We start from the raw sequence: 25,922 nt of genomic DNA, 5'->3' as shown, positions 1-25,922 counted from the left end.
CATATTCATCTCTGTGTAACTTGTTTTTTGTTAGTGTTCAAATAGTAATATCTACTTGAGGTAGCAGCTTCAAAGTTTGAACCAATTTGTTAGCTTTGTCTCAATAAATGGTCTAAAAAACCATTTCCCATGCTGGCTAAGATATGGGTACTGGATTCAAATTGCAGAGTAATATAATTCTCTCAATGTTTCTTTTTATTCAACTTTTGTTACTAGAAGCATATCAGGGGTTGAAACCAAGGACTGGAATGGTGATAAATGGAAGGGGTTAAATTGATTTGCTGGCCAAGGTTGGCTGTATCATCAACCCTTGAACAACACAGGGTTTGAACCGTGTGGGTCCACTTATGTGTGGATTTTTTTTTCAATAAAGTTACACTGAGTGTGCCTGCCTCTCCTTCCTCCCCTTTCACCACCTCTGCTACCCCAGATGTCAAGACCAACCCCTCCTCTTCCTCATCCTGTTCAGTGTGAATTACAAAGATGAAGACCTTTATGGTGATCCATTTCCACTTAATGAATAGTAAATATATTTTCTCTTCCCTATGGCTTTCTTAATGACATTTTCTTTTCTCTAGCTTTATTGTAAGAATACAGTAAATGATGCATATTAATATATAAAATATGTGTTAATCGACTGTTATTAGTAAGACTTCTGGTCAACAGTAGGCTATTAGTTAAGTTTTGGGACGTAACAGTTATACGTGGATTCCGACTATGCAAGGGGTCAGTGTTCCTAACCCCTGCATTGTTCAAGGATCAACTGTACTTGTAAATTCCAAAGTCTTTCTGACTCTTTGTTCATAAAATGATTTTTTTCACAGAATGATTTTTCGGTAGTTGTTGGTACCTAAATGTACGTATCTGGGCTATGTCTTTGTATCGAGCAAATTATTAGATATCTCTACCTGCATAGTTAATTCAAACTCATTGATTTCAAAATGGAACTCATTTTATAATTTTTAATAATCATAATGAGGGGGTGCTGGTAATGTTTAACAAAAGTCCTTCTCCAAAATAGCCCTGATTTGTGGTGGTTGTCAATTTCATGTGGTATAAATACTCCTACCATGGCCAGTTTCAGGTTACTAAAATGGTGTCACCAAATGCAGAGTTGGGAAGAGATAATATGCAGCATGTCATTATATAGTATATCACACATAATAACCTCTTGAGCACGGATAATAGTAAAATGTAGTGATTAAGTAGTGATGGTTTTGAGTATTAATACCTCTGTTTTAATATGACTCATTTAATTTTAAATTTATGTAATTTAATTTCAGTAACAGCTGTTTTAATAACTGCCTCATGAAATTTCTGAAAATTTAGTAATCATATCTCATGGGCCAGGATAGGGGTCTCCAGTACACCACTGAGTTAATAATTACCATTTATTATGAATTATTGATGTCAGTTATCATGCTACACTTTACATAGTTTTTAAAATTTAATTTTAATCTTTCCAGCAGTTCTATGACGTGAGTGCACTATACCCATTTTACTGATTCAAACAATTAAATTAGTTATCCAGGGAGACAACTAATACTCTAAAATCCTGATTTAGAGTAGTGGTTCTCAAACTTCAGCTTGCGTAAGAATCAACTAGAGAACTTGTTTAAAAAAATTAGTGCGCCCACCTTCAGAAATTCTGATTTAATAGGTGTGGAGTAGGCTGAGGATTTGCATTGTCAAGATATTCCCAGATGATGCTGTATTGAGAATAACATCATTACCAAGCAGAGATTGACCAACTTTTTCCATGATGGGCCAGATGTAAGTATTTTAGGCTCTGCAGGCCAAAAGGCAAAATGAAGCCTATTACACATAAAGAAGAGAAAATAGATAAGAAAAAACACATATCCACAATTTTTTTTTTACTGAATTCAAAATATGATAGCATTAACTGAACACAAATTATTATAGTACATAATGAAAAGATTGAAGTTCTTTTGGGAAGATAAAATTTCACTTAATTGAGATTCAGAGTTATCCTTTCAGAATTGATTGCAGATGTTCATTTGTTAATGCAGATCTGTAATGCCATTTTGTGAATTTCATCTTTAAAGCTTTTTTTTTTATACAGATAGGTATCGTCAATTGCATGTGATCTTAATGAGCATATTCATTGCAAAAAGGCATTTATAGACTGCTTTTAGATTCTTGGCCAGGCATGATGGCTCATGCCTGTACATGCCTTTAATCACAGCACTTTAGGAGACTGAGGCAGAAGAATCGCTTGAGCCAGGAGTTCGAGACCACCCTGGGCACCATAACATGGACCCTATCTAAAAAAAAAAAAGTTCCTTCTGTTAATAGTTGACATTTGGCATGCTATTACATTGCAGATTGACCATTTCCAGTTGAAGGTTAGGTGAGAGCTCCTCAATTAAATAGTTAAATGGATTTTGAAATATAGAAATTTTCTTTACACTTGCAATGAGGTCTGAAAAGCACTGCTGGAACTATAGTTTGAGTTTTCAAAATATATCTTTTGCAAATTTGTGTATGCATGGAGTTCTTATTTTAACTTTTGACAGCAGGAAGTTTGTAAAGCAGATTGTTACTTATGATTGGAACAGTGTTGTCAAAATAACTTTACAGTAGTGTAAGTTTCTCATAAGTGCTATTTTGCCTTAAGGTCAGATTCATGAGGAAACATTATAAAATCTGCAGTAAAACCTACTTTCTAAAGCCATAATAGTGGTTGAAGGAATTTCTTTTTGTTCAGAAAATTTCACTTGTGCCCTTGAACTCAAAAAAATCACAATGAAACTTTACAATTGTTAAGCTGTTACACTTCTGTGTAATAAGGCAAGTCAGAATACTTTGTTTTTATTTCTGATCTAGATGCACAGAACTGATGATGGTTAAGTTTGTGAGAACAAATGAAATTCACTGGTTACACTACTGATTCAATGACACATGATAGATTAAAAATTTTTCTTGGCTGGATGTCGTGGCTCATGCCTGTAATACTAGCACTCTGGGAGGCAAAGGCAGGCGGATCGCTTGAGGTCAGGAGTTCAAAACCAGCCTGAGCGAGACCCCGTCTCTACTAAAAATAGAAAGAAATTAATTGGCCAGCTAAAAATATATAGAAAAAAACTTAGCCAGCATGGTGGCACATGCCTGTAGTCCCAGCTACTCAGGAGGCTGAGGCAGGAGGATCGCTTGAGCCCAGGAATTTGAGGTTGCTGTGAGCTAGGCTGATGCCATGGCATTCTAGCCCAGGCAGCAGAGTGAGACTCTGTCTCAAAAAAAAATTATTTTTCCTCATAAAAAACGTATTGATGAGTAATAGAATGAAGACCTGTAAGCTATAAACACCTTATGCTTTCAACTTTGTAAATTGTTCAACTAATCTTATTTCTGTTCCTCATATATTTTTGCCACCATTAGTTGTAATACATCTTAGCAGATTCCACTTCAGGTTATACTGAATTAATGTTTTCTCAAATGTGAAACTATTTTTGTCTATTATTCTATGCGGATTCTTCATAGAGGTTGACTCTTAAGTGATTTCAAGCATGGAATAGCTTGAGAAAACAGTTAAGCAGTGTCCCTAATATCTGTTAACTCATCACGAGCCAAGGAAAACCCCTCAAAATCTTTTGCCTTGTTTTTTAGTTGAATGTTGATATTGCTACCAGAATCTTTACCTCTAGTAGTTATTTCACTGAAAGGCTATTCTTAAACAAGTGTATTTGCTCTGGAAATATTTATCTGGTTACTGTAGTCAGATATAATTTAATTAACTCACCATGGGTAACCCGATTTCCTTGCTTGGAAACGAGCTATTCAGAAACTTATTTTGTTTGCAGCTTCTGTGTGTGTGTGTGTGTGTGTGTGTGTGTGTGTGTGTGTGTGTGTATGAGAGAGAGAGAGAGAGAGAGAGATTGATCTGTTGTGAATGAGATACTTTGTTTTATATTTCCTGCTTACTCTGCTTTCCTAGGGGTTGGGAATGTGATGAATGCTTAGTCTGGGAATATCAATGTATATTGTATTTTTCTGACATAGCTAGAAAAAAACAATAACAGTGTTATTGATACAACGGTTTGCTATCTAACACAATAATAAAATAATTCACTTACAACTTTAAATGTCTTAAAAGTATGACATTTGAAGTATACTTGTTTTGATGTAATGGTTAAAATGTGGTATGACAATACACATGGTATTTCAAACACTAGCGAGTCATAATTGTGTCACTGCGATTTGTACTGCATCAAGCACCAATGCAGAGTGATGTTTTTGTCAGAATTGCTCAACTCTGCCATTGTAATGTGAACACACCTATAGACAGTACACAAAGGAATGAGTTGTGTTCCAATAAATCTTTATTTATAGACACTGAAATTTGAATTTAACATAATTTGCATGTCATGAAATAAGTTCTTTTCATTTTATTCAACCATTTATAAATGTAATAAGCCATTCTTTCCTCTGGGCTGTGCAAGAACAGGCTGTAAGCTGTAGTTTGCCAACTCTTACTTTAGAGTAGTGCTACGCTACTGTACCTTTCCCCAACACTTTTTCTGCCTGTGAATTCCCTATTCAAGTGAATGGTGTCACCATCCATCCAGGCAACCATTCCTAAAATCTGGAGTAATTCTGCTTTGAACATCCATTAGATTCCCCTAGTTTTAACAATTTTACCTCCTTGAATTAGTCTTCTCTTTACTCTAAAACGTTAAGTTCAGGCCTTTATCATCTCTTCTTGAGACTACTTCACTACTCTTTTAGCAGATTTCTTTCTCCTGGAGTCCTTCCTTTTAACCAGTTTTTACAAGCTGCTAGAGAACTTTCTTGGTGCGTTCAAGCTGCTATAACAGGATACCGGCATAGACTAGGCTTTATAAACAACAGAAATTTATTTCTCACAGTCCTAGAGGCTGAGAAGTCCAAGATCAAGTGCTGGCAGTTTTGGTGTCTGGTGAGGACCTGCTTCCTGGTTTATAAGCTGTCTTCTCCCTATAACCTCATATGGTGGAAGGATTGAGAAAGCTCTCTGAGATCTCTTTTATAAGGGCATCATTTTGGGTAGTACCTTATTGCTTTGTTTTTCCTCTTGTGCTGCTGTTTTATACAAGCTCTGGAGCTTTGGCTTTTGGGGGATTTTACATAGGTTCTATGTATAATGCAGTTCTGAATATTTTCTGCAGGGCAGGTCTGGTTGTCACAAATTTCCTCAGTGGTTGCTTGCCTGGAAAAGTCTTTATTTCTCCTTCCTTTATGAAACTTAGTTTTGCAGGGTACAGAATTCTAGGCTGGCATTTGTTGTGTTTAAGAAGGCTACAGATGGGGCCCCAATCTCTTCTGGTTTGTAAGGTCTCCACTGAGAAGTCTGCAGTTAGCCTGATGGGTTTTCCATTGTAGGCTAGCTGTTGCTTTTGTTTTACTGCATGTAGAATTTTCTCCTTCATTTTGACTTTGACCAGTTTAATTACTGTGTGTCTTGGAGATGTCCTGTTTGCTATGAATCTTCCCCGTGTTTGATGGCCATCTTGTATCTGGATGTCAGAATCTCTGGTGATACCAGGGAGATTTTTCTCAATAATTCCCTCAAATAGATTTTCCATGCTTCTTGCTCTGTCTTCTTCTCCCTCAGGGATACTGATAATTTGCATATTAGTTCACTTTGCACAGTCCCGGATTTCCCTAAGTGATTGCTCAGTCTTTTGCATTCCCTTTTCTGCTTCTTTTAATACACTGGCTTAGCTCAAGAGCCTTGTTTTCAAGCTTTGAGATTCTTTTCTTCTCCTTGGTTTAGTCTGTTTTTGAAGCTTTCTGCTGTGTTTTGAAATTCCCTAAATGACTCTTTCATTTCTTTAAGTTCTGTTATATCCTATCTTATGTTGTCTAGCTCTTCAGCAACTTTTTCTTTTTTTTTTTATTGATTTCCTAAAATATATTTTGGCTTCTCTTTGTTGGTTTTCAACTTTCTCTTCAATTCCATTCATTTCATTTTCCGTCCATATTCTGAATTCCATTTTTGTCATTTTGACAGTTTATTTTAGTCTAGAGCCCACTTCTGTAGCTCCATTGTGATCCCTTGGGGGTGTGGAACTGTTTTGTTTTTATGTTGACAGCGTTCTTTTGCTGGTTTCTTCTCATCCGAATCCTCTTCTCTCAGATCAGGGCTAATAGGTTTGCAAGGCACCTGTTCTCCTTTGCTGGGAACTCTCTTGCTTAGTTAGAAGAAGGGGAGGTCCCTAGATGGTGCTTTTTATCCTGCTCTGGAATGTTGATCTGGCAGGGAAGGAGTAAGGAGCACCGAGAACCTGTACTGCACCTATTCTGTTTTGTCCCATTCCCCTGTGATTGCTACTGTTCAAGCCAGCACTGGGTGTTCTTTGTTTGTGGTGGTGGGTTGTTCCCTAGATTGTTGTTGGAAATTCAAGTCGGGGGCTGGTTGAGACCTTCTCCACGGAGCCTGGTATTGTGGGGGATTGCTCTGTCCAGGGTCTGCCTGCAGAGGTGACAGTGGCAGCTGGGTGAGGCTATCAAGGTAGTGGTCATGGGTGTCCGGGCTGTGGTCATTTGCTCAAACCAGCTCCAGGTTTAATGGCAGCTCACAGCTGGGGGTGTCTGGGAGAGCATTGCACCTCAGGGTGGTTCCGCTGGCCCAGAGGCAGTGTTGGAGACTCAGGGGTGGGGTCTTCGGGTCCAGGCGCAAGCTGGAATCTCGGTGGTGATGTCACGGGCAAGTGGGAACTCTGGAGCTACAGGAGTAGGGTTTCAGGCCCAGGCACTGTGAGAGCCTCAGAGCCGGACCTGGGGACCACAGAAGCAGAGCCATGCTGGTGGGGGGTTCTTCCACTGGCATAGGGACTCTGGAGGCCAAATCACACTGGCAGTGTTCGGTTCCAGGCCTGGGCCATCAGACAGCCAGGGTTCTCTTCCCACCTATGTCCTATTGAGGCATTGGCCCAAGGCTTCCCAGTTGGTGCCTGTGTCACCTGAGTACCTCCTCTGCTCAGTTCCCGCCCTGGGTGGAGAGGGGAATTCGACTCCCAGTTACAGGGCATGGCATGGGGCAGTGTCTGCTTTGCCCGCTTCCTACCTGGCCCAGTGGGGATGATGTAAAGCCTACTGCTGCAAAGCTGAGTCCTGCACAGACCTGGTGCTGTGCACCTGAGAACTCAGCATGGCATCAGCTGCAGAAACCCAGGATTGGCAGCCACCAAATCTCTGCTGCGCCTGCTCTCCAGTATAATGTGTCTGCATAGACCCTGAGCAGCTCCTTCCCCGAATGGTCCAGAGGTCTGTGGTGGCAGAGGGAGCCCCCTCACAGCTCGTCTGCAGTGTCTGTAGGTAAGCGTGGCACCCCAGGTCTCCATCCTCTTGACCTTCACCATGTGTGATTGCCTCCCTACAGATCCTTTCCATCTTGCAGAATCAATCGCCCAGTCACCTGCTCCTTCACTTTCGATGTCCCCTGTTGCTTCTTCCAACTGAATTTTCAGTTGATCAGAATGATATAAGAAATCAGAGAGAAGATAGGTTCTCTGCTCTTCCATAAACTGTGTCTAGCCTTTACTAAGCTCTTTATATTCTCATTTCATTTATACCCTTAAGATACTATCATTATTACTGAATAAGAACCAAAGAATAGATTCCAAATGAAAATGGAAGGGAAGGAACCCACCTCATAGGGAACTAATACAAATTATAATATGGAAACCTTCACGCTCAGTTACCTAATAAGGACTTACCCAAACCAAGATCTGTTTTATTTTTTCCTCTTCTTATTTTTGGCCCTTGAGCATTAAATACATTTTCTAGGGAAAGTGATGGCATGGCATTTTAAAAAGTCATCAAAGTACAATAGTATTGCTAGACTGTTTCTAAGGAGTATTATTTTCCTATACCTTAGCATTTTCTAACATAAAATAATTCTTATAAAAGTTAAAATAATTATATGCAAAATAATTATAAAATCATATATAATTTTAAATTATTTTTAACTATAAAAATAATTATTAAAATTATGTAAAATAATTTCAGATAACTAGTAAAGTCTGTTAATTTGTGGGGGTGAGAGTTTTGTTTTTCTTAGGGAAAAAACCCTGGGAATTGTACTTTTACAAAAAATTGCTTTCAGAACTGTGAGAAACCCACACTATCTAAGACTATTTTTGATAAGAAATTTGTCAGGTTTTTGAGACAGGGTCTTACTTTGTTGCCTGGGCTAGAGTGCAGGGGCATCATCATAGCTCACTGCAGCCTCCAACTGTTGGCCTCCAGTGATCGTCCTGCCTCAGCCTCCTGAGTATCTGGGACTACGTGTACATGCTGCTATACCTGGCTAATTTTTTTATATTTTGTAGAGACAGGGTCTCAGTATTGCCCAGGATGATCTCAAATTCCTGGGCTCAAAGGAGCCTTCTGTCTTGGCCTTGCAAAGTGCTAGGTTTACAGGCATGAGCCACCGTGCCCAGCTGAAATTTGTCAGGTTTTAAAAACCATATTCTGTACTTCTGAAAAATATTCCTGTTTGAGGATTCCTACAGTAACTCCAATACAAAAGATGGAACTGATCATTATAAGATGTCAAAATTTACATTTATATATTTATGCTTCACAGAAATGTAAATATTAATTTGTCTTTAAAATTATAAGATATATTTAGTCCCCAAAATAAAATCAGAACAGAGAAAAAATTTACATGAACTGATTGATGTATTTTCTCTTTAGTTGCAAAGATGCATTTCTGGGAAGGATGGTGTGGTGGTCAGCTCCAAGAAAGAATAACTGTCCGTTGTATCACATTTCTGGCTTTTGTATAGTTTGTACAAAGCACCGTCAGTCAAATCAGCAACATAAGACTACCATATTAGGTACTACAAAAAGTGACAAAGTAAGTAGTTCAAGCAGTCATATTTCTTGCTTTTGAAAGAATTTTAGTAAAGAAATTAGTAATGGAAACAGATAAGGCCATCATTTGATTCTCAAAAAAAAAAAAAATACTAACCCCTAAGCTTTAAATAAGAGGACAGATCATATTTACTTACTCAGCACCTAGTACGGCTTCCCTAGCATATACAAGTGCTCTTTATGATGATTTGAAACTTTTTTTTTTTAGCATTTACTTATCCAATTAAACATTTACTGATAGAGTATATATTCAGCATTGTACCACCCTTGAGATACCATGGCACTGCTCCCTAGTATATTTCATTGTGATATTTTTAGTCATGTATTCAGAGACATAGACAGTTGTCACCTACTACAGCTAGATAACATGATTGAATTATAAATTTATTCTTGAAGATTTTACATCTCTATAATGCAAGATACAGTACTTGCTTTGCACAGTTCTGATCTGCATGAGATCAGTGAGTTTCATGTAACTGTGCAGAGTGCTGACTACCTGTACAGTGAAAAGTGCCTGTACTTGGAAGACAGGCATGTCTGGATTTATTCCAACCTTGGCACTTTTTCAGGGCAACTTTTTCAACTTCTGAATTCAACTTTCTCATCTATTAAAATACAGATGATAATAATAGCACTTATTTCACAAGGCACCTATTTCCCAAATTAGTTTGTAAATACTACATAAAGTTATATCCATATAATTTTTAATTTTCATTTCCAAAGCTGAAAATACAATCATTTAGGGGATACTTTGTCTTATATTCAGAGATAAAACCAAAGAACATAATGCTATTTATTGTACTATTTTAACCAAGCCATGTTGTGAATATTAAGTTATTATAGCAGAATAAAATTAAAATTAAAAAATATTTGTATCACAACATATTGTGAAAAACTGGAGGACAGAGCTGTGTTGCATTCATCTTTACACATTAATACTATGTAGCACCTAGTGCAGTATTCGGTGGTTCTTGGCACTTAATTCATACTGTTGGATGGGTAGAAGTTTAAGATTACCTTCTTAACCTTATACATAATATTCATGATCTTACAGCTTATGATATTGTTCACTGAAAAGAGCTAGTAGTCTTTCCTCATGTAACTCCTCATTTTTCTAAGAAGGCTGTTCATATATCTGTATCAGTCTAGGCCCAATCAGAAGACAAACCACACAATGTTAAGTTTATGCAACAGACATGAGGTCTGTCGATCAGGGAACAGTTTATTATTCACAGAGCGTTTTAGTGTCAGTCACCTAAGCCCAAATCTCAGCAGGTTGACAGTGAGAACTTGGTGTCATGCTGCACATGTAGCAGGGTTTCAGCACAGGCAAGGAGCCCTAAAATTATGACGCTGGAAGCTTGTAGGGTTGCTGGCACATCTGCCCATCCCAGAAATACACACTCCTTATCTTTATTTTGGAATTAAACAAATCCTTCCTGAAAAGGAGGAAGGCATCTCTAGGTTTTTTATTACCTCAAAAGTAAGTTAAAAGCAAATCTCTAGGGAGAAGAGGGGAATTTTTTGTTTGTTTGTTTTAATAATCCTGAATGTCTTCAGGGAAGGAGAATTATCTTTATTATAGTTTATCAGTTTCCTTTGCAGGAATGCCAAGAAAATGGGGGGAATTGTATTTCAACACAGCAATTTAAACAGGGGCCATTTAATGTAAAATTATTATGCAGTAGTAGGAGAGTGACTATAAAAGGTGGACAGCAAACTCTAAAGGGTAATCTAGGCCTGAGGAAGTATTTACAAGGAAGGAGAAACTTAACTTCCTTGGAAAGGTGGGTTCTCATTAGAAGATGTGGTTTCAACTCTCTGGGTGGTATAGAAGTTCACTGAGTTAGCTAGGCCCGAGTTGATGGTCCACAGTCGCCTGGCCTGCAGGAACAACTCTTTAGAGGACAAGCAAGCTGAAGTTGACGGGTGAGCACACGGAGAGAGTGAGATGCGCAGAGGAAGTTGGCACCAACCAGCCAATACAGGCCGCCTTCTGCAGGAATCCCACACACTCCTGTGTGCCGTTTAGGCCAGAGTGGCTCTGGGTGGCCTGCCCACAGGGCCCCCACGTGTGCTTCCAGGGCTAAGGAGATGGTGACCTGAGCTGGAGTACAGACATGAGCCGTCTGGGGACTGTCCTACACAGCACTGCTGTCTGAGTTGAAAGGGGGAGAAAATACATGGTGAAAACTGTGACTTGCCGGCATTTGGCACTGGAGGAAATCATGTAGGCTGAGAAGGAAGGAGAGCTCCTTCCTATCCACTGGCTTCTGTAGACAAAGTTCGTAGTCACATCTGGCAAAGGCAAAATATTTAAAGGGTCCAGGTTCATTTTTTGCAGATCAGGCAATACAGGTGAATTTGGAGCTGGGACACACACATATAAGGTAACTGACACAATTTATTGCTTGAGTTTTATTTATTTTTAAATTTATTATGCATCATAGCTTTAAGTATATTGTCATTCTTTCTATTTTATTTATTTAATTTATATCTAAATTGTCTTGTTTTTTATCTTGATCCTAAAAGTTCTTTTTGCTTTCTGTAGCAGTATCCTGGGATAATATTTCCTCTGTGTGTTCAAAAATGATAGTTCAGCCAAGTATTATTTTTTATTAGAAAATTCTTTAAATTATTTAAAATTCTTATTGTATTGTTTAATATATGCCTATGTTAAATTCATCTGTCACATTTATGACCTCTTGGGCATATATCATTTTTCTCTGGTTGGCATTTCATTACCCAGGAAAGTTGGTATTATCTAAAAATTTGTAAATTTCAGTGTATGTTGTCTCTTCCATGTTATTAGGTTACTAAGACTCTGCTTTGCACCCATCTTAATGAAATACTTATCTGTATATTTCTTCAGCTAAAGAAAGCCCGATTTATGTAGTTCTTGTCAGTCTGTAATCTAGTGCTCTCTTATTACAAATCATTATAGAACAGAGTCTTTACTTCTTTACTTCATTATAGAACAGGGTCTTTACTTCAAGTATAATCACCATTATACTTGATTAGTTACAACTTTGAATATGGTCTGGTAAAGAATCTTGCTTAAGACTGGAAATCTAAGTAGATAACCTCAAGCACTTCTCTTTATCCAATTTATATAGCCTGTTAAAATTCCCATACGCTTTCAGGCAAAATTTCCTCTTATTGAAATTATATCATTTGTCCCTTGCCTGGTCTTCCTCTGCTGTCAGGCATATCCTAGAGTCTAGGGCAGAACTTGCAGGCAGGATATCTTTTACCCTTGAACCTAAGTGCCAGGAGCCAAAGCATTGTAGGCAGGCACTTGAGTAGTATCCCGGAGGAGTAGAAGTTTACAACTAAGGTAGTAAGGCCAAGATCAGTGTACTAATCTGAGGAGCTAAATAGAGAATGTGAGCTAAGAGATTAAAAAAAAAGGGGGGGGGTCCTCAGAAATTAGGATCACAGGATAAAAGAGTAAACCATTAAGTCACTGTTCTGGAGGAATCCTGGTTATAACAGTACTGATAAAGGTGAGGTGTTAGGTTGACTTGCAGGCACACTGTAGGCATAAGGAGCTGGATCTGGGCAAATATGTTTCAAGTAGTTATTTTTATTTTTGTGTTTAGAAAGTTTCTCCTTTCTTATAAATGTAGTTAGCTTACCTATACAGAAGTGAAGTTTAAAAGTACTATGTATAGTTTATGCTTTCCAGCATCTTTTAGAGCTACTCTTGTGAATAGAGATTATTTCAACAATTCTTAAACACAGAGCTATTTTTAATTGACAGATTACAATTTTCACTAACATCGTCCCAGTATACTACTTGGGTTTTTTTTTTTAGATTGTTTGACAGATTTCATCAAGCTTTGTTGATTTATCTACATTGATTCTTTAAGTTGGCTTATATTCATAACATCCTGGGTGTTGACCACTATTTGACATGAGTATCTTAAATCTTCCCATTTAGGAGACCGTTGAGAAGAAATCACCCTAATACTTTTCTTGGTCAATTCTGAGACAAAGAATTAATCAAGCCTAAATGTCAGTGTGAATCACTATGTAATTTTTAGAAAGGACAGTGTGTTAACTTTTTAGCAATTTGTGTCATGTTATATGCTAAAACTATATTTGATAGCTATAAAACAGTGAAATAATCCTTGAACTCTTGGTGAAAAGGTCTTTTGGCATTGTGTGAAATAAAATTTTATAAACTGTATCTTGCTCTTATTCATTATGGTTTAATATTATAGTTGTGAAGATCATCTATCAGATTCTTGACCCTCTAATCAAACATGACAAGACTATAGTGTTTCTAGTTCATACTAAAATAGACTTTTAACTCCATTTAAGAATAAATAAAAAATGACTGCTGTAAAAGTTTGTATCAGATTTATGAAATAGAGGAAAAAACTTACAGTGAAATGAAGTCATTATTTTTAGTGTAGCCCATCTTATTAAAAATGTTTCTTAATCATAGTTATTTATGCCATAATGCATAGTAAAAGATGCAAGTAACTAAAAAAGTAATGTAGGTTGTCAGGATTTATTACATTTTCGCTATAGTGAGAAGTAGTGTGAGTGTCCTAGAAGAATTTCCCATTTAACAGTAGAACTATACTAGCAGAGTTTTATGTGTCTGGGACTATAAAACTACTAGCAAAATGAAAAATATAGAAAATTTAGAACTGTATAAAATTCTGCAAAAATAATTTCTTAGTTTCATAGATTTATAAACTTATGAAGTTAAGTTTTAGAATTCAACTACTTGGTATAGTGTTCAAACTGCATGACACATAGGGCAGGTTGATTAAATTCATCTGAGCTCTTAGATTTTATAGAATCTTAAGTTTCTCTTTTTGTCTGAAGAGAGGGAGGGAAGTGATATGAGATGTCTAATTATAATCAACTTGTGGAATGAAAGAGGTGTATTCAGTGTGTAGACATGTGGATAACTAGTGAAAGGGCACAGAATTATTAATACAATGTCTTTGCAACCTGGAGAACCATACTAGGAGCAAAATCCATGTGTATAAATAAGTATGACTACATGTTAAAGTCATATATTAATGAATTAAGATAGAATTCAGGTGTACAAAAGTTATAAAATTTAATTTGGAGTTCTCATTTAATTGAACAGTTTTTACGTCTTAATTGTCTCTTCAAATGTTAGAAATGTTTCTATTCCTGACAGGAAAATAAAAGTAAACCCCAATCTTAGTCTATATATAAATGGAATTCCAGTGAATGAAATAGTTAAGTAGAAACTCAAAGAATCATAATATTACAAGACAATTGGGCCATTTTCTGGGAGCCAAAGAGACTTAACTTAATCATGGCTGAGAATCCAGATGCTATAAAAGAAGATTAGGGTGCAAATACATAACACAGCCAGTAGATTAATGATAGATTTTAGGGGGAAAAGATTATATAGAGATAGACAAAAGGTTAATGTCTATACTATATAATAAAAACAAGACAGATAAACCTATTTGAAAACTAGATAAGGGATGTGACTGAACACTGTACGAAAGCAAATCCAGGTGGCTGACAAACATGAAAAAATGCTGACATTTATATTGGTTAAAGAAATGAAAATTAAAATAACAATTGCATATTACTTTAAACCCTTCATACTATTATCACATAAAACTAAAAGCCTATGTGCACTTACAAAGATGTGTATTGCACTCTTGTTACCAGTGACCAAAATGAAACAATAAAAGTGAAACCTATGCATACAGAAATGGCTGACTACATTGTGCTATATCTGTATCATGGAGCCCATCACAGCTATTTAAAAGAATGAGTTAGAGCTATACAGATCGACTTGGAGTAATTTACAAGAGTTATTGAGTGAGAAAATCGAGATTCAGAAAAGTATGTATAAGATCCCATTTTAGTTAACAAAGCTCCCCAAAACTTTCTGCATATCTATACGTGATTATGTGAGGGAAAAGACAGGAAAGCTTAAAAAAATCTTAGTTCATTGACATGTGAGTGGAGAGGTTGATGAAGATGAAGGGAAGAAGACCAAGCAAAAAAGGGAAAGATATTATCCCATTTATACATTTTAATTACACTTTATGTGTGTGTTTAAAGGAATTAAATAACAATGAAGAAAGAAAATTGGAAATAGACAATTCTCGTGTTTATGGGTCACAACTGGATGCACAAGTTTTATTTGATTCAATTCAGTAATTTATTGATGCCTACTGTGTATAAGACAACATGATGGTTATAGTAATATAACAGTGACAGTTAATAATGTTATATCAACAGTCAAACATTGAGTGATTGCTTACTCTGAGCTAGGACCACAACCTGATGGGTTAGGTAGTATTGTCATCTGCATTCTATGTATGAGAAAGCAAAGAAAAAAAAGCAGCAGCAGCTTGCCTAAGATAATACAGGTGAAGGCAGAGCTAGGATTTAAACCCAAATGGATTGACTCCAGAGACTGCACTGTTAATCTCCAAAATATGCTATCTTCTCTGTTTTTGAGTTGTTTGGTTATGGTGAAACCTGGCTTAATGTAAGTAGTGATATAGAAAATAGTGAAATCAGTGCCATAATTGAGGTATAAACAAAATATGGACGCCTGAAAAAGGAAGGGGTGATCTGACTGCAGGAATAGAAGATTTCACCTAAGAAATGGTGTATTTGTTGACTTTGCCATATAAGTAGCCAATCTATACATGGAAAATCCATAGAAAGGCATTTTAGAGAGGAAGAAATGAATTCGCACAATTGTAAAAATGGAAGTGCGCCTGAGAAAAACACAGTAATCTAGTGGGACTGACACACATGATGCGTGTGAGAAAGTAATGGGAAATGAGGACATAATGTTGAGGCTCTCAGTTTTCATGTACAGTATTCTGGATTTTAGGCAATATTAAACTACTAAAGATTTTTTAAGAATAGTGATATGATCTGGGAAGAACATGTTTCTGAGGTTTCTAGTCTGAATGAGTAGAAAAAGGCCAAGTTCAATAAAACTCAGAAACAGTCGTTGTGTACTTGTTCTAGCAATAAAAAGAGGCTGTGCACAGTGGCTCATACCTGTAAACCTAGAACTTTAGGAGGTCAAGGTGGAAGGATTGCTTGAGGCCAGGAGTTTGAGACCAGCCTGGGCAATATAATAAGACCCTACCCCTACAAAAAATCTAAAAATTAACCAGATGTGGTGGCACATGCCTCCGTCCAAAGGTTCAACCAGGGGGATTGTTTGAGCCTGGGTGGGAGTTGGCAGTTGCAGGGAGCTGTGATCATGCCACTTCACTCTAGTCTGGGTGATAGAGCAAGACCCTGTCTCTAAAAAACCAAAATGGTGGGAGGTAATAACTAGAGGAGACCTAAATCTTTTGTTAGTTTTTAAGTTCCTCAACTAGCAGACATTTCACTAAAAGAAAGAAAAAACAAATACAAAATAAAATTTTCCCCTCACATCTAGTACAATTTAATGGAAGACACAGTAGACTAATTTGTTCAAAGGTTTGGATTTCAGACTGGCTCAGGACCAACTGTGTAAACATATGTTAAACAACAACAACAAAAGATAAAAAACTGAATTACAATATTGTAAAACTGAAAATGTTACATTTTAAAAATACAGTACTTTTCACTTGACATGCTAACAAAAACAATGATTTCTTCTTCATTACACAAGCTTTTAAAAATAGCTTCATTCTGTCAGATACTAAGCCCTTTAGATAAGTAAAATAGAATATAGAGGAGAGAGTATTAGTTATCGCTCCTTAAGCCAGGTGCCCCAAATTGACTTAATGCCATTCATTTTGAGATATATTTGAAATTCTTCCATTCATGCCTTGGCTACATTCTAGGTACTTAAACCACATTAGTACAGAAATAATTTTTATTTTACATTTGATGTGAATAATGATGCTAGTAAATAAAGCTTTGTTACTAAATAGTTGTGGCAATTATAGATTTAGAAAAAAATTGAATGACATTTGAAGGGGGGGTAAAAAAGTCTTGAACTTTGACAAGCTCAGTTAGCAGTTCTTGTCATGTACTTGTCTCCAATGAGTTTTATTATTGATAGTGGTATAGTTGTCCAAAGATAACAAACACATTTATCTGTCTTTGCATGCATATACCTATTAGCATGTAGTAAAGTGATGGAATTGACATTTTCAAATATAATATTTTAGGCTCAATAACCTTGGAAATAAAGCTGTTATTTCTGGATAATATTATAAGGAAGATAAACTGAAAAATGCTACCAGAAATTTCAAAGAATTTTAAGACTTAACTAGTTTAACATGATACTGTCTTATGTTGAGACTGGCCCTTTGGGACAATCTTTTGCTCACAGTCAAGTATATACTTTAATGCTGGTGATGATAAGTACTTTTAAATAAGCCAAGTTATTTAAATATTGAAACAGCCTCACTTTCCCCATTGGTTTTTCTTAAGGTTGATTTTAAAAAGAGGGGAACTGATAACCGCAAAAATTTAGGTGTTTTAAAAACTCTTTATTGCAATAAGTGCTTACAGACCAGTAAATAATTTGAGTTTCTGGTTTATAGAAGAGAGAGATTGTAGCATAAAGAGCCTGTGGTGCCTGGTGGTATACAGGACTATAAGAAAAAAGAAAAGGCTTGGCAAGGCTGTTTGAAAGTTCTAGTGGGAAAGTATAACTGTTTAAATGCCTTTAATGGGGACTTTTGGGAAATCCTTGGAATGATAACTAATTGATCAGGGTAACCAGAAGTTGCAATCAGGTTTTATCCAAATGTAACAAGGCCTAACATGTGGCAATTCTTTATATTGCTAGGGAGGTAAAGGAATTGATCTATCCAGCTGGAGAAAGGAAAGAAAGACACCATACCATCCTAATACTCTGGAGAACATGCATATATCAGGAAGAGAAGAGGTCTCTGGGCAGAACCAATGTCACATTAACAGTTAAAGGGGCAGAGAGAGAAGATCGATCTGTGGAAGAAGGCCAAAAACAAATGTTAAGAGACTGGCATTTTGAAGTTAAGAGAAGGTGTTCCAAAAATGAAAAAAGAGACAATTGGTACAGAGATGTCAAATAAGAGGATTGAGAAAAATCCATTGGCTTTGTCAAGATATCATTTAAGACCTTTACCAGACTAATTTTGTTAAATTTGTAGTGGACTTCGTTAGATTGTGGCTTTAGGAGCGATTAAGCAGTTAAGAAGTTGGAGACTCATATTTAATGACCTAAGTCAACTTTGGTTTAACCTTTTGAAGATGTCATGTTTTTCTTTCACAAGACTAGCTAGACCATATGTTGTTGTATAGGAAAGACATTATTCTTTTAAGAAAAAAATGTATTTTGGTTATTAATACTTCGTAGTGCTGAAATCTCCCATGGAAATTATCCATTTCTTCCTCTACTTTCTGCCTTACTACCAGCCAGAGACTGAGAAATTTTCATTAGAACAATTTCAGTGTCTTATAAGTAAATACAAAATATAGAAACCTATATTTTGCACAAAAAACAATTTGGCTGGTAAAGATTCACTATTGAGATTTACTGTCATGGTTTGAAGGAGTCCAAAAATAATACCTTCTGTTCCTTACTCAAGTTCAGAACACTGGTGATCTGCTAAAATTTAAAATATCTGCTTTAATATTGATAAAGTCTAGAGTGAAGGACTCTCTTTGTATAGTCACAACAGGATTGCTAATACTTTAGTGCTAAATTAAACATATTTACTAAAAAACCATTTACTGATTTCATCACTGGTGCAGCTGGACAGCTAAAGGTATGAGAGAACAGAAAATTCTTACCCCTTCCAAAAGAACAAGAACCCAAAAGGGACTGAGTTAGGCATGTTTACTTCCTCTTTCTCAGTTTATCAGATAAATCATTCCTCTTCTGAAGAATGGAAATGCTCATTGATATTATTTCAGATTTCACATGGCAACTAACCCTTACAGAACTCCCACTTACAAAATTTTAGTGTGTCAGCAAATATCCACAGTTATCTGAAAAGGCTATTCAAATACTCCGTTTTCCAACTACATATATATGTGAGGCTGAATTTTTTTTTCATCTATTCAAGTAAACACACATTAAAAAGACAATATAGAAGCAGGTATGAAAATCCAGTTATCTTCTATTGAGCTACATGTTACAGAGATTTGTAAAAACGTAAAACAATGCCACTCTTCTTGCTAATTGTTTTTGTTTTGGAAATATACTTATTTTTCATTAAAATGCTAATTATGTTAGCATGCAATAGGCATATAATTATTACATTTAAATGAACTAAATTTTTTAAAGTCTCAGTTTTGACTTTTAATATATTAAATATCTGTAGAAATAATGTAAATGAAAGCTCTTTGGGATTCTTAATAATTTTCAATAGTGTAAAGAGGTTTTGAGAATTTGTGGTCTAGAGGAATTCACATAAAATTTAGGAGGAGAACATAGCTTTATATCCCAAAATGTGCATGTTTTGGCTTAACGCAATACTTTGATATGAAGTATTAATATTTTTCATATGGAAGTGTTAAAGTAGGTTTTGTAGTCATCACACTTTATTTGAAATCATGTTATTTTGAAACTTTTCTAAACCTGCATTTTTTTGTCTTTAAAATACAACAGAGAAAGTAAAAAATAAAAAAATATTTGTGAAGCCATATAATTTTTTGCAAACATTTAATATTTCTTAACCATACCTGGTTTCCTGAACAAACTCAGTAAGGTATAAAAATATTGGAAAAATATATTCTCTGATAATCTGTGGAATATTACTGGTATCTTACACATATAGAGTGGATATTTTGTGCCTGAGTTAAACAGACAAAGTTTTACTTAATATTTTTGTAATAGTGCAATCTAATGCCATTTTGGAATGTACGCAAAGGTTAATTCACAATAATGGAAACCTTTTGCAGGTTAGCGGCAACTGCGTATCCTTTTATCATGTAACATTTGATGTTCATAAGATTGATGAGATTTCTGATTTTTGTTCTTTAAGCAGATGATCTCAGTGATACCTTAAAGAAGCTGAAGATAACAGCTGTTGACAGGACTGAAGACAGTTTAGAAGGATGCTTGGATTGTCTGCTTCAAGCCCTGGCTCAGAATAGTAAGTTTCATTATGTTTACTCAAATTCCAAATAAGAAAATTAAATCAGCAGTCATTCAGAAACTGGTATGTAGTTAAGCACATAACTTGTATTCACATAACTTAAATTCTTTTGAATCCTATCTTTGAATACTGAGGTTGTTTTACATGTTCCACCCTCCTACCCCCGCCCCCCTTCAAGGGCTCAAAGCCAAGTTGATAGGCAAAAGAAAGGAAGAATTGGTTGGTGGTAATGACATTAATACCAGTCTCAGAGAGAGGCCATTATTTCATTCCTAAGGGACAAGCATTATAGTTGTTTTTCTTCTTAACGCCTACATTTGTACTTTAAAAGTAGACTGTGTTTATATGTTGGGAAAGTGAGGAAGGGGAGAGAGAGAGAGAGGGAGAGGGGGAGGGAGGGAGGGAGGGAGAGAGGGAAGGGGAGAGGGAAGGAGAGGGAGGGAGGGAGGAGAAACAGAGAACGGGGAAGTTCAAAACACTTAACATTTTTTTCTGAGATCTTAAGGTCATATTTTTAAATAATTTTACTTTAAAATAATGTATATGCATAGATTAAATTGGAAAGAACCATCAACAGTCATCCAAAAATCTCTTGAAATTGAGCTAAGACTTGATCTTTGGTGTTGTGGTAAATAATACTAGAGATGGAAATCACACAATTCTTCATTAACTAACACACTGTATTATTGCATTTGACTTATATTTCTATTCACTGATTTCTGTGTTATCACTGTGAATACATAGGTGTAGAATGAATTTTGTTACGGTAATTCGCCTTGGTTGTACCATGGTTTGTGCTATACTTGTGTTTAATTATGCCATTATCTAATCCTGGGGCTGATCATGTTCCTGGCAAAGAGTTCAGGGGAAAGTATATATTGTTAAGGTTTCAATTTCATGCACTAGATATGTGTGTTATTTTTTTAATTTTAATTTTTAGTAAACTATGATTAGAAAGTCTAAAAAATTGATTGCTGTACTCTTCATCAAAAAAGCACATTTTAAAGCTAGCTTTTAAAATTCTTTTTCAGTAGTTTTTTCTTTTGATATCATAACTCTGTCAAGCTATTTAATCTTAGAGATAATAGAGAAGGGGTTCCTTGTTCAGTAAGAGCATCTGGATAAAGTTCCAGATGTAAAGAAAAAAGGCAGGAAAGGAGTTTAGCGCAGTGCTGTCTATTATGGTAAATATAATATATGTGACTGTTTAAATTTAGTAAAATTAAATAAAATTTAAAATTAAGTTCCTTAGTGTCACTATTCAGTAGGCGTATTTGGCAGGTAACTGCCTTCTTAGGACTTACAGATATGAAACATTCCTGTGATCACAGAAAGTTCTTTTGGATAGCTATGGTCTAGAACTAGAAAGAACCACATTACACCCTAATTTTTACTTGTGCCTATTTAGGCAGCTTTACATAATAATGTAATTTGCCTAACTAAATTGAGTATCTCAAGTTTATTTTTTTTAAAAGTTGTTTTTATAACCTTTTTTTGTTTTCAATGGCCCATTTTTTCTCTCTTAGAAAAAAAGTAGAACTTTCTAAATAGGCCATTTGCTTTAGAAATTGAAGGACATGAAAGTGATGTCCCTGGTTACAGGTAGAAGGTTGTTCAGTTCTCTCCTGGTAGTACTGGAAGACAGAGAGATGAAATTGAAGGGAAATGAAGAAAACAGGAAGCAAAAATTTATAGCTTTTTAAAGTACAGATTCAAGAAGTACTGAGAAGCATGTGATTATTAGATTAAATTTCAGGCCCATTGTGGGCATATTAACTGAACCTATTTATTGAAAATAGCCTTGAAATTATACATCATAAGATGTTAAGGCCATGTAACCATAAGTTGTTAATAAAAACAATAAACTCATCCAATTTAATTTCCCAGGAAAGGAACAAAAAAATTGTTAACAATCTGAAGCAAAATTTATAAATGTTCTCATATCTAAGACTACTCACACTAAAGAATTTGACATTGGAGTTCATGCAGATGTCTTTGACTTGAGAGTTATCACTCTCATTGGAGCACCTACTGTGTGTAGGACAGGGTAGAGGACTCTATTTATCTAATCTCTCCTGTAGTCCCATGAGGTGTAGGTATTGTTATCATTTAACGAATGAGGAAACAGATTTAGTAAGGTTATTTGCCTTGCTCTGGCAGAATTCAGAGTTTGGATTCAAACTCTTAGTTTACAAAATAAAAAATTATAATCTGATAAAATGAAGCTTTTTGCTGAGTTTATATAATGTGAAACTGTTCCCAGAAGCTAGTTTTAATATCATCTTAAATTTTTGCTTTTTCTTTAAAATAGTTCCAAATTTTTGGTAAAGAGTTGGTAAGGCCTTTTTTTTTTGTACTATACACTGATATATTTATTTTATAGGTATTTATTGCTATACTTCATAAAATTAACATAATAGCTTTTAAATAAGAAAAAGTAAAATTTACCAGTAAGATGTTTGCTTTCTGCATTCTTCCCTGAATAAAGTGATTGATTCATTGCTGCTTTTGTCCCCTTAAAGGTAAATTATAAAGCATTTAAGTTGGATGAATTTGTACTTGCCTTTTTTATACAGAGACCTTCTAGTTCCATAATTCTTCCGTAGTGTCAGGTGTTTTAACTAAAAATATCACTGTTTGCACCAGGATTGCACCTGATCAAGGAAGAAAGATTTCTCCATTCTGTACAAATATAAGATGGTAATGTGTGTAATAGAAATCTAAACTTTAAATTTTATTTTAGTATTACAATCTACTAACCTGTCACTGGAAAGGATATTTCTGAAAGGAAAGAAATAATGCTTTTAAAATTTTTACACTGTCATTTTAGTATATTTGAATTATATATTACAGATGATCATACTCTGAAATTAAAATTTTTACTTTGATGTATGACTTTAGAGTACTTTTCTTTCTTTAGCAGTAGTAGTGTTTCCTCCTGTAACAGTAAATACAGTATATATATCTATCTTAAGGGGCAAGAGTTGGAAGACTTGAATACTTACTAGGTTTTATGGAAAACATTTTGTTCAAGCAATCATTTTGTGTAAATCTCTGGTCTAAATTAATGTAGAGGCATTCATTCACTTATATAAATACATCAGATCTCAGTTTTTAAATGTTTTTAGTAAATATATGAAGGCTGCCAGCCAAGAAATCAGCCTCTGTTTATTCTGGTCTCTTTTGATTTAGGTTATAGTTAGAAGATTCTCAGTAAATTCTTACTGTGTTGTAGTATAGTTACTCTGTTATTTCATGCTTATTTGAAAATTTAAAACAATAGGCCACCTATTTTCATCATTAAACATTGAGACAGAAATTGTCCTTTGAGAATATGGCATGTAAATCATCTTGCAAGAGAAACTACTAATTTAAATTAAACCCCCAAAGACAAGAAAAATTAACATTCTATTTATTTATAATAAAAATTCTATTCATTCTATTCTAAGAGCATGGGGACCATTTCCTGTTGCTGGGGTAACCGTAAAATGATGCCAGCATGATTACCAATACAGCTTTTACACTCTGTTCCTGAAGAATTAGGCTGTCTTCCTCTGCCTCATTGTCTCATTTTCCTTTGTACGTAACTTAGTTTCTTACCTGTCGTCACTTCTATTTCATACAAGAGTTACGTAATTTTTACTTTCTGTACAACAACTCTGTGCGACAACACAGGTTTACTTGTTTTTAAAGAAAAAAGTGTTATGTCTAGTTCTGCATTCCTAACCATATGCCATAATACTCATATGTTGAATGCTTAGTTTATTTTATTTCCTAGCCCTTAGATTATTTGCTTGCCCATATTCTTTATTTGTTGTGTTGATTTTTGGCTCCCTTATAGGCTACAATCCTAAACATACTTAATTACAGGCATATGTCGTTTTATTGTACTCCAGATATCATGTGCTTTTTTTCTTTACAAATTGAAGGTTTCTGGAAACTGAATTAAGTAAGTCTGTTGGTGTCATTTTTCTAACAGCTTGTGCTCACTTCATGTCTCTGTGTCACATTTTGATAATTGTTGCAATATTTCAAACTTTTTCATTAATATTTTATCTACTGTGGTGATCTATGATCAGTGATCTTCGCTGTTACTATTGTAGTTAATTTGAGGTGCCACGAACTATGCCCATGTACTACAGTGAACTTAATTGGTAAATACTGTGTATATGCTGACTGCTCCATTGACTCTGCCCCTCCCCTGGCATCTTGCTTCCTCGCCTCAGGCCTGCCTATTCTTGAGACACAACAATAATCCTACAGTGGCCTCTTAAGTGTTCAAGTGAAAGAAAGAGTCATACCTCTCTCACTATAAATCAGAAGCTAGAAATGATTAAGCTTAGTGAAGAAGGCACATGGAAAGCGGAGATTGGCCAAAAGCTAGGCCTTTTGCGCCAGTTAGCCAGGTTGTGAATGCAAAGGAATAGTTCTTGAAGGAAATAAAAAGTGCTACTCCAGTGAATACATAAATGATAAGAAAGCAAAACAGCCTTATTGCTGATATGGAGAAAGCTGCTGTGCTCTGAATAGAAGATCAGACCAGCCACAGCATTCCCATAGGCCAAAGCCTATTCCAGAGCAGGGCCCTAACTCTCTTCAATTCCCTGGAGGCTTAGAGAGGTGAGGAACCTGCAGAAGAAAAGTGTGAAGCGAGCAGAGGTTGATTCATGAGGTTTTAAGGAAAGAAGCCAATTCCATAACATAAAAGTGGAAGGCGAAGCAAGTACTGATGTAGGAGCTGCAGCAAGTTATCCAGAAGATCTAGCTAAGGTCACTGATGAAGGTGGCTGCATTAAACACCAGAATTTCAATGTAGATAACACAGCCTGCTATTGTAAGTGATGCCATTTAGGACTTTCGTATCTAGGAAGAAGTCAATGTCTGGCTTCAAAGCTTCACCAGCTAATGCAACTGGTGATTTTAAGCTGAAGCCAATGCTGATTTACCATTCTGAAAATCCTAGGACCCTTAAGAATTATGCTAGGTCTACTCTGCCTATGCTCTAGAAATGGAAAAACAAAGGTTGAATGATAGTACATCTATATATAACATGGTTTATAGAATATTTTCAGCCTACTGTTGAGACCTACTATTCAGGAAAAAAAGATTCTTTTCATCATATTACTCTTCATTGACAATGCATCTGGCCACACAAGAGCTCTGATAGAGATGTACTGCGAGATTAATGTTTTCATACCTGCTAACATAGCATCCATTTTGCAGCCCATAGATCAAGAAGCACTTTTGACCTTCAGTTCTTGTTATTTGAGAAATAACATTTCATAAGGTGTAGTTGCCATATATAGTGATTCCTCTGATGTATCTGGGCAAAGGAAATTTAAAGCCTTTTGAAAAGGATCTGCCATTCTAGGTTTCATTAAGAACATTCATGATTCGTGGGAGGAGGTCAAAATATCAGCATAAACAAGAGTTCGGAAGAAGTTAATTCTAACCCTCATCGATGACTTTGAGGGGTTTAGGACTATGGTGGGAAGTAACTGCAGACGTGATGGAAAACAGTAAGAGAACTAAAATTAGAAGTGGAGACTAAAGATGTGACTGAATTGCTACAATCTCATGATCAAGCTTGAACAGATGAGGAGTTGCTTCTTATAGATGAGCAAAGAAAGTGGTTTCTTGAGATGGAATCTACTCCTGGTGAAAATGCTATGAACATTATTGAAATGACAACAAAGGATTTAGAATATTATATGAACTTAGTTGATAAAACGCAGCAGGGTTTGAGAGGATTGACTTTAATTTTGAAAGAAGTTCTACTGTGGGTAAAATGCTGTCAAACAGCAGTGCCTGCTACAGAGAAAGAGTCAATCGATGTGACAGACTTCTTTTAGCTTATTTTAAGAATTTGCCATAGTTACCCCAGCCTTCAAGCCACCACACAGATCAGACAGCAACCACCAGCATGGAGGCAAGAACTTTTACCAACAAAAAACTTACGACTTGCTAAAGGCT

At 35.8% G+C, this 25,922-nt stretch overlaps 1 protein-coding gene across 5 annotated transcripts in view; it reads left to right on the top strand.

Moving 5' to 3' along the window:
• Positions 1 to 25,922, top strand: part of RAP1GDS1 (Rap1 GTPase-GDP dissociation stimulator 1) — a 132,361-nt gene that overhangs the window by 6,668 nt on the left and 99,771 nt on the right. For 3 of the 5 annotated variants that reach the window (XM_012763621.3, XM_012763620.3, XM_012763618.3), the window contains exon 2: positions 19,836 to 19,946. In XM_012763621.3, the coding sequence (XP_012619075.1) occupies positions 19,836 to 19,946 (111 nt within the window). The remainder of the gene's footprint in view (positions 1 to 19,835; positions 19,947 to 25,922) is intronic. The other 2 variants (XM_012763622.3, XM_012763619.3) reach the window with 1 other exon arrangement.

This window comes from Microcebus murinus, chromosome 29, assembly GCF_040939455.1.
Source record: "Microcebus murinus isolate Inina chromosome 29, M.murinus_Inina_mat1.0, whole genome shotgun sequence".
Classification (NCBI taxonomy): domain Eukaryota; kingdom Metazoa; phylum Chordata; class Mammalia; order Primates; family Cheirogaleidae; genus Microcebus; species Microcebus murinus.
The sequence above is the reverse complement of the archived record's forward strand: the minus strand, read 5'-3'. Positions and strand labels throughout refer to the sequence as shown.